The sequence below is a fragment of the Lichenostomus cassidix genome, chromosome 1Aa, assembly GCF_008360975.1.
Source record: "Lichenostomus cassidix isolate B80296 chromosome 1Aa, HeHo_3.0, whole genome shotgun sequence".
NCBI lineage: Eukaryota > Metazoa > Chordata > Aves > Passeriformes > Meliphagidae > Lichenostomus > Lichenostomus cassidix.
This window is the reverse complement of record NC_139480.1, coordinates 35,162,819-35,175,251: the sequence shown is the minus strand read 5'-3', so window position 1 is coordinate 35,175,251 and position 12,433 is coordinate 35,162,819. Positions and strand designations below refer to the sequence as shown.

Here is a 12,433-nt window from a genome sequence, read left to right as displayed (position 1 = left end):
CCATTTTACACAATAATGGCACCTCTCTGTTGGTAGGACTCAGATGCCTAAAAGCAGGTAGTTGATGCCACTTAGAGAACATACTAGGCTACTTGAAATACCCACATAGGGCTAGGAAATTTCATACATGACTTACAGGACATCTGCAGCCTTCCCAAACAGCAGCCAGAAGCAGAGGTTCACCTGTTTATATGCACAAGAACTCTACTTAAGCTGCTTGCCTTTCCCATTTCCTCCAGGTCATTCTTCAACATCCCCACTGACTTCAATGTAATTTAGCAAGAAGGACAGAAATCTCAAGGATAACCAAACTCCTACAAAAGTACTTAAAGATCATCAGCTGAAAAGAGGAGAAGGGCCTGAGCTGAGGGCAAGGCAAGAACATGACCATTATATACCCTGCTCACTAGGATGTCAAGAGATACAAATCCTAAGCACAGGACGTGAAGGTATCTGAGGGATTTTGCAGAGCTGGGATGATCATTGGAAGATGGATGAGGACAAGCATTCATAGGAAATCAGACGTCATATATTTGTCTGCTGATGGATGAGCCTGTTTAAATGGTTGTAATGTCCCTGTGCAGCCTGAATAATGTAACACCAGTGGATAAGAACAGAAACATAGTCTTATGAAAACATATTTCATACTCTCCATAGCCTTCCTTCTGCCAAACAAATATCAAAACTTTGTTTCAGTGTAATTATCTGCCAGTTTCCTCTTAATATTTATAAAAATTGGATTAATTCATAATTAACAGAGATAATTTTGAGCTTTCATGTGTAAGCAAGCTCTGATATATACACACAGAGAGAGAGGCAACTAAGTATTCTAGAGGGAGATGCTCAGGTCAAAGCAGAGGAACTGATGCCGAAGTGTAAAGAGTCAGGAATGAATGAAAGCGGAGTTGGTCCATAAGCAGTTTGGTTTCATGACAGCTGGCTTGTTTGAAGGCTTTGTCTGGGACCTGAATGAAAGATGTCACTTCTGTGCATGTCTTTGTGGAGTGAGAATGACACCACAGAAGGATCAATGCTGCAATGAGGATCTGTAGCAAAGTGAACACTGGAGCTTCAAAGAACAGACTAGCAGGCAAAGACCAGACTAGCAGGAAGATTACCAGATGGCCACACAAGGCTCAGCAAATAGAATTTGAATGAAAAAAATGAAGAAAAACATTGCAATCAATGTCACTTACAATCAACTTAAGAATTTAGAGAGAAAAGATGAGGTTGATAGTAGTCATATTCATGTACTAAGTGAAACTAAATTTAATGCACACTCAGTATTCATAATATAATTGAAGGCTATTGATAAATTAACTCTCTATAGGGCCACTAAACATAGGTCCTGATCTTAAGAACATTTAACTGAAAAGACAAAGAAATACTGGAAATATATTTATATAGCTAATGCATTTTCAGAACTTGAAACATTGAAATGACTATAACTTTCATACACCAAGAAGTATGGAAGTTAAATTCATACTGGAGTAGAATGCTTAAATGATTTCTAATGGCTAAACATAACAGCATAGAGTTCATTTCCTGACTTGCAAGAGTACCACTGAACAAATGTGACACCAGTAGTAAAATAGTCATTTTGAACTATGACTAGTCAGGCAGATTTTAAAAAAATAAAGGTTGTAAAGTTCACAATACCTCCCCCTGTAATTTGAATTAATAACATTAATTTATGATGCTACAAAAGAGAATTTCTTCTACTCCTTTGTGAGTTTTCCGGGTTCATTTATTAATGATACAATTAAAACAATTTGTTTAATTATCCACCTAAAGGAAGAAATGTTATAAAGGCATTAAAGCAGCATGTGATATCAATATGAAAAAGCAGGAAATTTGCTTAACGACTTTTGAACAGCATCAGAGAAAGTTATGGCTGTCAGAGATAGAGCAGTACCCAGAGGCTGCAAGTAGGAAAGCCAAATTTTCCAGCAGAAAGGTGCTATTATCTTCCTAGATGTTACATGTCTGAAAGGCAAATTGTTGGTAAATCATTTAATTTCTTTAAGTAATTATTTATTTATTTTTTGTGTATTTGACTATAAGCTCTATCTGCCAAGAATTAAGACCATTACTTAGTTTCATTTTGAAACATATTGATCACAGAAATTTCTCATCTCCCTCAGGTATTATGTTCAACTTGATATGCAGAAGGTACTTATTTTACAGATACACTAAAAAGACACTTTCCTATATGTTTTCTTTACAGATTATATAAAAAACTTTGATTTAGAAGTTTTTCATTTTCTTTCTGCTTTCATGCCTCTGTAACACAATCTGTCACACCAAGTTTTATGCTCAGGTAGGAAAACTACAATAAAAAATCATGATGCATAAATTCAAATGACTCTTTCTTCAAAGGCTATAGGTGGAACTGATCTATGATATGCAAATAAAACTGATTACTACCTAACAGGATTATTTTAATAAATTATGGTAATTATTTCAAGCTACCAAATTAAGCTGCTAGAAATACATGTTTTTTGACCAACTTGTGGTTTGGAGCTTGGAGGACATGCTTTTATGCCAAAACACTCATACTTCCTTTTTTTTTTTTAACTAAATAAATAAAATATTCTGAAAGAACGCTCAAGCTGAAATATCAAAAAATAGCACCCTACAAAATTACTGAACCAAAACTACCTAAGTTACTTTCATGCATCTCTCCTAAAACATGTAAATCTAAAATACCTGGTCAAGCATTTTCTGTGAAGAAACTGGACATGAAATTCTTTCCTACACACTTTTTAACTGTATTTTAACAACCACAGAATTTGTCCTTTTGCAATGCTGTCTCTCATTTTCTATCTGTCCTGAGCACTGTGCTCATGCATTAATACACAGCAGGTTTGGCAATTACAGTTTTTAAACAGTCAACTCCAAAGGCAACTATCTGGATTTTGAATATTCATCTGATTTTTCTAATCTTGGAAACAACATTAGCAAAGCAATTGCTGTGTTGCTTTAAGTAACAGGGGTCTCATACAGATCAGTTTACTAGATGCTCAGATATGTTCCATAAATCTTAAAATCATGGGTTTAAAGTCAGGGAAATCGGACAATGACCCAATTCTTAAATAAAAAAGAAAAAACCCATATTTTAGAACAGCTCCATTTCCCCTTCCCTGAAATTTAAAAAAAAACTTATAAATAGAGAGTAAAACTGGAAATGTGGTGATGTGGGTTCTGGTTTTGCTTGCACCAGAGAGATTTTGGTTAACGTCTGTTATTCTGTGTTTAAAAATGAGTGAAGGGGAAGAATATTCATGTGTCATCACAGGCTAACAGGTGATATGATGCATAGCAAAAGACAATGAAAAATGCAGTGCATATTTAACAATTAAACTAAAAATTAAAATTAAATTTTAATTAATTTAATTAAAAATTAAAATTAAATTTTAAAGCAGAGGTGAGAGATCCTGGACCCAACCTGGTCTCAGTTCAGTATATTTTCAGCTAAGGTAGTATTGTTTAGAGTTCCTTGAGGGGCATCTGACTGTGGTAAAATAAAAGTAGAAAAAAGGGCTAAATAAAGACAATACTGTGATGGAGGTGCTAGACAGTGGTTTTTGGTTATATTTTTTGAGTGCTTTTTCCCTTTAAACTTTACTTGCAGGTGAGCAATCCATATTCTGAGTGACTCAACTCTGCCTCCAAGAAGTGGAAACAACAGTTCTTTAACTTGAATATTTTCTATCTTTTCTAGTTATCTAGTGAAGCAGCTGAGCAAGGACTAATCTGCATGGTACTGAAACAGAAGCAGCAGCAACAGGAATAGAGGAAGTTACTTTAATTAAGCAAACAGCACTAGAAGTAATACCAACACGGATGTCAAGAAAACCTCGTCATCTGCAATTTTACGGTCACTTAAATGCAGTTTATGATCATATATCTACCCTAAAATAAATTCAGTTATAGTTTTGCCCACTTCATGATCCTCTAACATTCCAAGAACAATGTAAAAAGGCTTCAGTTCCTTAAAGAATTAAATAAAGAAACTTAGCCAGTTACTGATGTGATAATTGCCCACATCTGAAGTACAAATTCCTCTGGAAGCAGAGGAAATTACCAAAGCAGTGCAAAGAATATCTGGAAGTAATAGAACAACTTCAGAAAAGCCAAGACTTAAGATGAACACTTGAATAAAGTTACTATCAGATTTAATTAAAACATTTTAAGGGAAGCCATATAGACCTGTAATCAGGAGCACTGAACCCAGCACTACAAACACACCACATGGAAAAAGGTAATACTCGCAGGAGCTGGGACTTGATGACCTAATGCATGTTTTCCACACGTAATTCCTATGGCACTGTAATTTTTCTAGCTGAACTGTGTACTAATCTATTGAACTGCACAGCGAAGAGCTTATAGCAAAATCAGATGACAGTACCAAGATCAAACCAACAATAACTTTCAACAAGAATTTCATGTTGAAGTTGAGGATCTCATATTCATCCACCGATTTAATGTGAAACATGAACCAAATATTATTTTCAGGTTCATCTCCCAGAACTCCATTACAATGGCTCCCTTTTACAAGGTACTTTTTATTTGCAGAAAGTGTTAAGAATTTGCATTGCCTTTAAAGAATACTGTGTAAAGTCACAGATGTAAGCCATGGTGATTACACAGTAGGATTTCATTCATTTTAACCTGAAGGCTATGATTATGCCTCTTATGAGTGTAAGAAAGCGTTTCCTGCCCCTGTAGCAATTTTTTCAATAACATTTGCATTCAATTCAATATTACAAACACTTGTAACGTGTTTAGTTTGAGATAGAAAGATGGGAAAAATGTAAAACAAATTGTAATATGGATTTATTATTTTAAGTTTTCTTATTGACACAATCATTTCCGTTCACAGAAAGACTCACTTATCCACAATAAGTGAACAGAGAGGGTCAACACCCAACTGGAAAAAAAAGTGAAAAGAAAAAGAAAATGGAAGTATGTGCAGATATGACAGAAGACAAAGACTACTATCAAACTTACTTCAGCCAAAACATTTTTTGACATGAACATGAAGCTTAGCATGAATCTGCTATCAACACATTTATTGTACACACCAGCAACAAAGACACTGACACACAAACACAGAGAATATAATGCTACAGAAGACAGGGAAGCTGTTCATTGCTACCAATTTTCTCTTCTGTCCCCATTTTGAGTCGTCACAGTTCCTGCAGTGTAGGGATGTGTCTTACAGACCCCCATGTTATATGGATTCCAGTTACAATAGAAATTACAAGCATCCATATGTACAATACAAATTCATTTTCAATTCTGAAAAGGAGCATGTGGTTTCTGACATTAAGATCAAATATATGAAGATCTTTAATACCTGATGACACAGCTCATGTACAATGACCATGGTGACATCCAGTAGGTATAAAATGGAAGAAATGCTTGGATCTAGCAGTATCCTTTGCTCCACGAAAACACTCAGTCCCCAGTTTTCCATAGCAGCATATGGATGCTTAGGCACAGCTAACAGATCTAGAAATAGAAAAAACATGTTAACTCCTTGTGGGAGCTACTATGCCAAAGAGCTATTGTAAGAAGGACCATAAAGTTTCACTAAAAGTATTTTAAATAACTTACCTGAAAAAAAAAAAAACAACAAAAAACACCAACCCAAACCCTTAAATTCAGGTCTCTAGTAGCATTTCTTAAGAAACAATAATAAAATATTAATTTTTATCTTATGCCACTATCTGCTCACAAATGATTACCATGTTATCAATGTAATACAATACTTAGTATTTCTAACAAAGCTTTCTATACAGAATCCAGCTTATTTACAATGCCTTGTTGATTTACTTCTGAGTTTGGTACTGCTTCTCATGTTTACTATACCATTTCAGCACAGTAATACTGACTTTTACCACAAGTATTTTTTAACTTTTCATGAAAGCAACTCCTTTATGAACATCTTACACATCAAACTGTACGTAATGACTGACATTTAGGGGTGCACTGAAGAAATACTGTTTCATACCATCAAGAAAAATGGAAAACTGCTCAGAATCACCAGTTCTTACTAAACAAGGTATCTTCCAGTGTGCACTGTTGCTAGCACGCATCCTCTGGGAGCAAGAGTGCTGACAACCACCTCTCAGCCCTGATGACTGGAACAATGGAACCATACACAACTTCATGAGACATACTTTAGTTTTGCATTCAGTAAGTGAGAAAATATTAGGAAGAAGATGAGAAGGTCCTTCATCAAATAGAATAAAAAAAGCACCAAGGAATCTCTCTCAGTGGCATGAGGTTGAACAAGACAATACTACAAGGCATATCTTAGAAAAATTGTACTGCAGCAGATTCAAAAGGAACTAAATTGACCATCAGTTTGGGAAGAAATCTAAAATTACAGTAAATTTCCATAGGGAATGAACCAATACACAATGCTGCTTCACAGCAAAAAACATCCAAAAGAGCCCCGAAACAACTTGTTTGTCTATTAGAAGCCCAGCGCAGCCCATGTACAAACCAGACAGAATTTTGGAAGCTACAATGTCACATCAGCATGGTGCTCCCTCCAGTCAAACTAATTAGTCTCACTTCTCAATTAATTAGCCTGGCTGCCACACTCCTCTCTCATTTACCTCTACTACTTCAGCTTCCAAAGCTAGTTCATTGGCAGTTATCACAAGTCTATCTAGGTGGTCCTTCACTGGGTGACTTCATAACATGAACAAGAGAAATTCTGACCTAATTATTCTAAATAATACTCTATATTGAATTATTGCACCGACACCTTTCCTAAGTTTGTCTGGTTTGGCTGGCTGATACATGTGCTGGAATTGGCTTGGAGAACAAACAGACTGCAGGAGCTCTACTCCAAGAGTCATTGGAAATTGCCACTGAAATATCGAGGAAGGAGAACTTGGGAATATTCTGGCATTACTGAAGAGAGCCTGCTTCATAAGAAGCATAAAAATATCAGCCTCTTAGTGGAAGCAAGGGGAGTCTAGTAGCAACTTCCAAATACATGCAGAAAATATACGAATCGCAAACACAGACACACTTCAAATGCTAAAGAATAAATATTTTATAGAAAAGCAGACTCTAGAACATGAGCCTAATTAGAGAAAATAAAGTAAAAATCCAAAACACAGTGTTCAAGATGAGACATGGGAGTAAATTCAAAACTACCTGCTTTCCTTTTCTTCTTTGGTTGAAGCTCAAACTGTTCAATTTTTTAGAATAACTGCAATTTGTTATAAATGACATGCAAAATAAAAACTCCTGTCTGCTATACAAAGAAGGAATAGGGATGGAAAAGAAAAAAGACACAAACATTACTGGGTGGAATCATTGAAGTTAATGGCAAATCTTCAGTAACCTTAAAGAGGGATGTCTCCCATTCTCAACTCTGTAAAGAGTTGTAACTTCTAAACAAATTAAACTTTCCACCAAAAGGTGTTTTCAGAAGATAAATACTGTTCTTATTTACCCCAATTAAGTTTTCAGCATTTCCCTTCAAACACAGAACAGAACTAGCACAAAAGTAAAAGTAGTTCCCTGCTTTTCACTGATCCTTTTTTCTCTTTATTCTCCTTTGGGCTCATTTGTAGTTTTTGGTCTTTCCAGTCAAAATGGATAGATTTTATCAGTGTCATCCAGTAATAAACTGGAATAACTCTTGTGGAACTGGGAAACAAGGGTGAGGTCTCACACTAAACACATTTACAGGCTAATTATAGACTGTCTTTCACTATTTGTGTCATTGGTATTGCTTTGCTGGTTTAGACTGATACTTTATAGCACTGACACACCAATAAAACCTTCCAATCTGATGGACAGATAACTGCCTTGCAGGTAGGCAACCGCAGAGGGATATTTTAAATCACTTTTATCCAACACAGCCCCATTGCTCTGCAAGCCTGAAAAGTCCTTTCATGCATCGGCTACTGCTTAAAGGGCTTTTCTGAAGAGAGAAAACAAAACATACTAGATAACCCTGTCAGTTTCCAGAATGCTAATCCCTGCAGGTGACATGAGCATACCAATAATATTGAGTGAATATGAGCACACTACCATTTGCTAGCACAGGGTCTGATACACTACACTTTAATGCCAAAGAAGAGACTTTCTTAATCTCCACTGACTGACAGAATGGTCTCTGAAAATGCTCATCATCACAACATTTTTTGCTTCTTATTGTCCATGTCTAAATTCTGAATATCCAAGTCTCGATGTTAATTTTTCAGTGGCTGGTCTTTGATTGCCTCAAAAATTTCTACTACCTTTAAAAAAAATTCCAAACACATCTAGTTTTGTGGTAAAAGACACAATAATCTATACCATTCTCTGGGGAGTAATAAACATTTTATTTCAGAGGAACAATGTGTGATGTTCCAGTCTCAACATGAGAATTTGTATTTCCCTTTTTATCACACCATTAGAACCCTGCGGAAGGTATCCTGTGCTCCTGGAGGTGATACCTGTTAAAGCTTTAGTGTCATTTTTAAGGAGTAAGGTACAAAAGGAGGGGTGATGATGCACATTTTGATGGAAATATCATTCACACATATTACTGCATGAAAGTGTTCTGCACTAACTGCAAAATGGGAACTACTGAATATATAACAGCTTGTGCACATGCTGCATCCAGTCACTCTGCACACTATTTAATTAAATTCTTTGTAAAGCACTTGTGAATGTTTGATTATGTGGATATTGCTGGGGAAATAGAAATGTGTGTTATTGCTTGCAGAGAATAATATCCTCATGCATCATAAAACTGTTACTTGAGATTTCCTGATACAGCAGTGCAGAGTCCTGTGTAGTGCTGGAATAATAGAGGGTTTCCACCTCCTGGCCTTCATAGAGACTAAATTCATGACCAACAAGTAAAAATTATATGGCTAAAATAAAATCACAAGACAAAAATGTGTTGGAGCTTCCCACTAACATGCTATACTGGCACAATTATTTGAATACAAGGATAGCATTTGGGTTTTTTAAAAACCTATTTCTCTCTGAATTTCATGAAGAAAAAAATTAAGTTACAAAAATTGTACATAGCTCAACAGCTTGTTTTATTTCCAAACCTTTAATTAAGGCATCATAACTATGTGAGCTTACATCAAAATATAATCCTCTGACATTATCAGCAAGTTATCATCATAGTGCAAAATAGAAATTAGCAATTTCACACCTAAGTTGGTCACAAAGCAAATATAAATTTGATGGGGTGTTTTATCTATGAATTTAGTATCTGTAAAAGTTGCACAAAATTATACTGGTTTTCGGTCTTTGCCATTCAGTTAAGGTATCTTCTAGATTCTGTTCAAAACCATTACATTCCCCAAACCACACAACTGGGAACACCACTCTCACTTTAAATAAGAGAACAGAATAGAACAGAATAGGATTAAATGCAAAATGGTCCAGCTCTCTCATGCAGAATACCTTGAATCTGTGGGGCTTTTTCCCCTCCTTTACCACCCTACTCGCTTGCAAACATCAAAGCACCTTCTTCATCACTGTGATTGCATTATATTTAACCACCTCCATTTGAAGCTGGACAAGGATATTGGTATAACAGGCAAACATCCTTACTATACCTATAAATAAGAGTGTGTGTATAAACACAAACAGACATCCACATCCACATTTACTAACATCATATACTGCAATCTTATTTGTTTTAGCTGCTGGTTGTAATGTAACCAAGGGCTAGATACTCCAGAACATATGACAGTATTAAATTTCTAATACTCATGGTGGAAGTTAAAAAGCACCTACTAAGGGGAAAAAAATAACTAGATGTATGAATTATTTCTGAAAATTTTCTGTTAGCATACATGAGAAGTCTCCCAAACAAATATCTGAGACCCCTGAAACATTGCAAGTTGCAAATGAAAACAAAGAGTGAGAAACAAGACTTTTCTGTCAAGCATCTTTACACATGTATTTTTCCTAATAAACCCAGGAGGCATGCAGGGATAAAGTGTTCACTCCACGAACTCCATGTTTTTCCCTTATAATCCCTACTTTTATTACAAAAATGACGCTACAAAAATAATTTGAATTTATCAACGTGCCTCTCACAATGTTATCTTCATTCATTTCTTCAGAGGCTTTTTTCAGGATATTGGTGCAGGTATCTTGCTGCCAGGATTTCCACTTTTTTGACAACAAATTCAACAAATCAAGAGGAAACATGGATTAATATTAGTTTATTTAAGTTATACCATAAGTATGTTTTTTTGCTCTTTCCTAGTACTGCATAATGCAATGAATAGCTTCACTAAATTTCTCCAAAGGTCTTGTGCAATTTCCTAAATGAATGCTACTGTACCAATAGAAGGAAAAAAAAAAACCACAGCAAACTATTTACCAGAAGGGTTTATATTTCTGCCACTGAGATTCCTTAATCAAAGTAATTTGTTTGTAGAAGTTGCTTTTCTATAGCAGAATACCATTTCATGATTTATGCAGATTTTAAGGAACAAGCTAAATTCAAAAAGCGACAGCTATCATTAAAAAAACATGAAGTCAAACAATAGTTACTGCAAAAAATATCGAAATATTCTACTGATAAAGAACTACAGATTATGGTACTTATAGGAAACATCTAAATTAGCTACTAAATTTTTGGGGTTTTTTTCTGCACTGTTTGATTAGTATAGGATAGAGAAGTTTGCTCTGGAAAACCGAGTAACTTCCCTATATACTCCCATCCCCTTAAAAAGATGGGGGGGGTGGTGGGTTGAGGGGAGAAGGCAGGCGGGGGAATGACACAATGGGATGATACACCAAAAAACCCAGATATCCCAGGGCTGGTGAAAGCTCTCTCAAGCCAGTGCTCACCTTGAGACACCAGATTTTCAGAAAATACTAAGTGGATGTTTCCTGCAAAGTAAATAAATTCAGTATTTCACTTTTGGCAGTTAGGAGCTAAATACCCTAAATTAGCTGTCTTTAAATGTAATAGTATTCTTCGGTCTTATCTCAGTACACAGAAAGTATTCAAACGCACAGAAGCCGCAAATAATGTGGATGACACCCCCACAGGAAATCTTCCATTAACATTTCTGCTCAGCCAAATGCTTATTCTGGCACCCATCACTTTTTATCTTTAGGACTACACCCCCAATACCCTTCTGTAAGCTTGACACTTAACAACCCACATGGACGTTGGCCTGCAGAGTTAATGCAAAGGTCTAAAATTTTTTGCCATTATTTCAGTCAAATCAAATGGCTTGTTGCAGACCCCGAGGAGAAATCACTACCACGCAGCAGTTTATTGCGGGGTTTTTTATTGCTTCTTATTGCTGTACAAAGTATTACTTAACATTAACTGACATAAACAATGGATGGATTCTCAGAGTGTTTGATACATACAGCAGCTGTTTAATGCAATGAGAATATAAAAGGATCCAAGAGGGAAAAAAAATGTGGGAGAGAAAGCTGGGAAGGTAAGGAGAAAGAATATGCAGAGACACAGAAATAAAAACTTTGCTATGTTTTCAAGCAACCGATCCTTGACACTGGGTGATAGCTAGTTTATAGTTTAAGAAAATAAAATAGAAATCTGTTGATTTTATTTGACATGCATATTATTAAATTGCTTTCAATTTTGATACCCCCAGTCCATAGATCATTGCTTTGTTATTTCAAAGTATATCAAATGATTCAATGTTAAAATGAAAAATGAATGCAATAGCCCATTGAGGATGAATTGTGCATCATCTTGGTTGTATTGATCTCCACATGAACAATGCCCTTCTCTTAAAATAATACCTGGACAAATCATTATGAAATGCTGCACAGTATTAAACAAGGAAAGAAAATCTTTCACAAAGTCTGTTTATAAGTACAAACATTTTTTCTCAGTTTCAGCCTTATGTGGGAATTCAAACAGGGAGATGTACGGATCAAATCGGGACACAGACTCCCATGAGCTCAGGTTTCTGTTAGTCGAGGTAACAGGGGTAATACTGTATATGCATTCCCTACAGTATATAAACAAAAGATGAACAGAGAAAATGCATTCCAACTCCCAATACCAAAATACCTGGAGAAAGGAAAAAACAAGAAATACTTCTGTTGCCTTCATAAATACTGTTTCTAACGTAAATACTAAGAGCACTGACATGATGGAAAATTGCCAACAGCCATTTTCCTACCACCAGAGTTAATAGAGCGTGAGGATTCTATGGTTGAAAACAACACGACACTGATTACTGAGCACTATCAGTATGAATGCTGCTGCAAAGAAAATGATCAAGTGCCAGTGCCATATTCCTTCTTTGCTGCAAAATCAAGTTGCAGGTACACAGAAAAATCCAGAAATCCATTCTACTTAAGAGTAGTAATGAGAGAATTTTTTTTTTCATCTGGCACACATTAAACTGATTTGCATCACAGTAATAAAGAGATGAATGTCTGAATA

The 12,433-nt window shown here is 35.7% G+C and overlaps 1 protein-coding gene across 1 annotated transcript in view; it reads right to left on the bottom strand.

Annotated features, from left to right (window-relative positions):
- TRHDE (thyrotropin releasing hormone degrading enzyme) overlaps positions 1-12,433 on the bottom strand; it is a 193,662-nt gene that overhangs the window by 111,614 nt on the left and 69,615 nt on the right. The window contains exon 4 of the mRNA XM_085045076.1: positions 5,363-5,517. Coding sequence (XP_084901202.1) covers positions 5,363-5,517 — 155 coding nt within the window. The remainder of the gene's footprint in view (positions 1-5,362; positions 5,518-12,433) is intronic.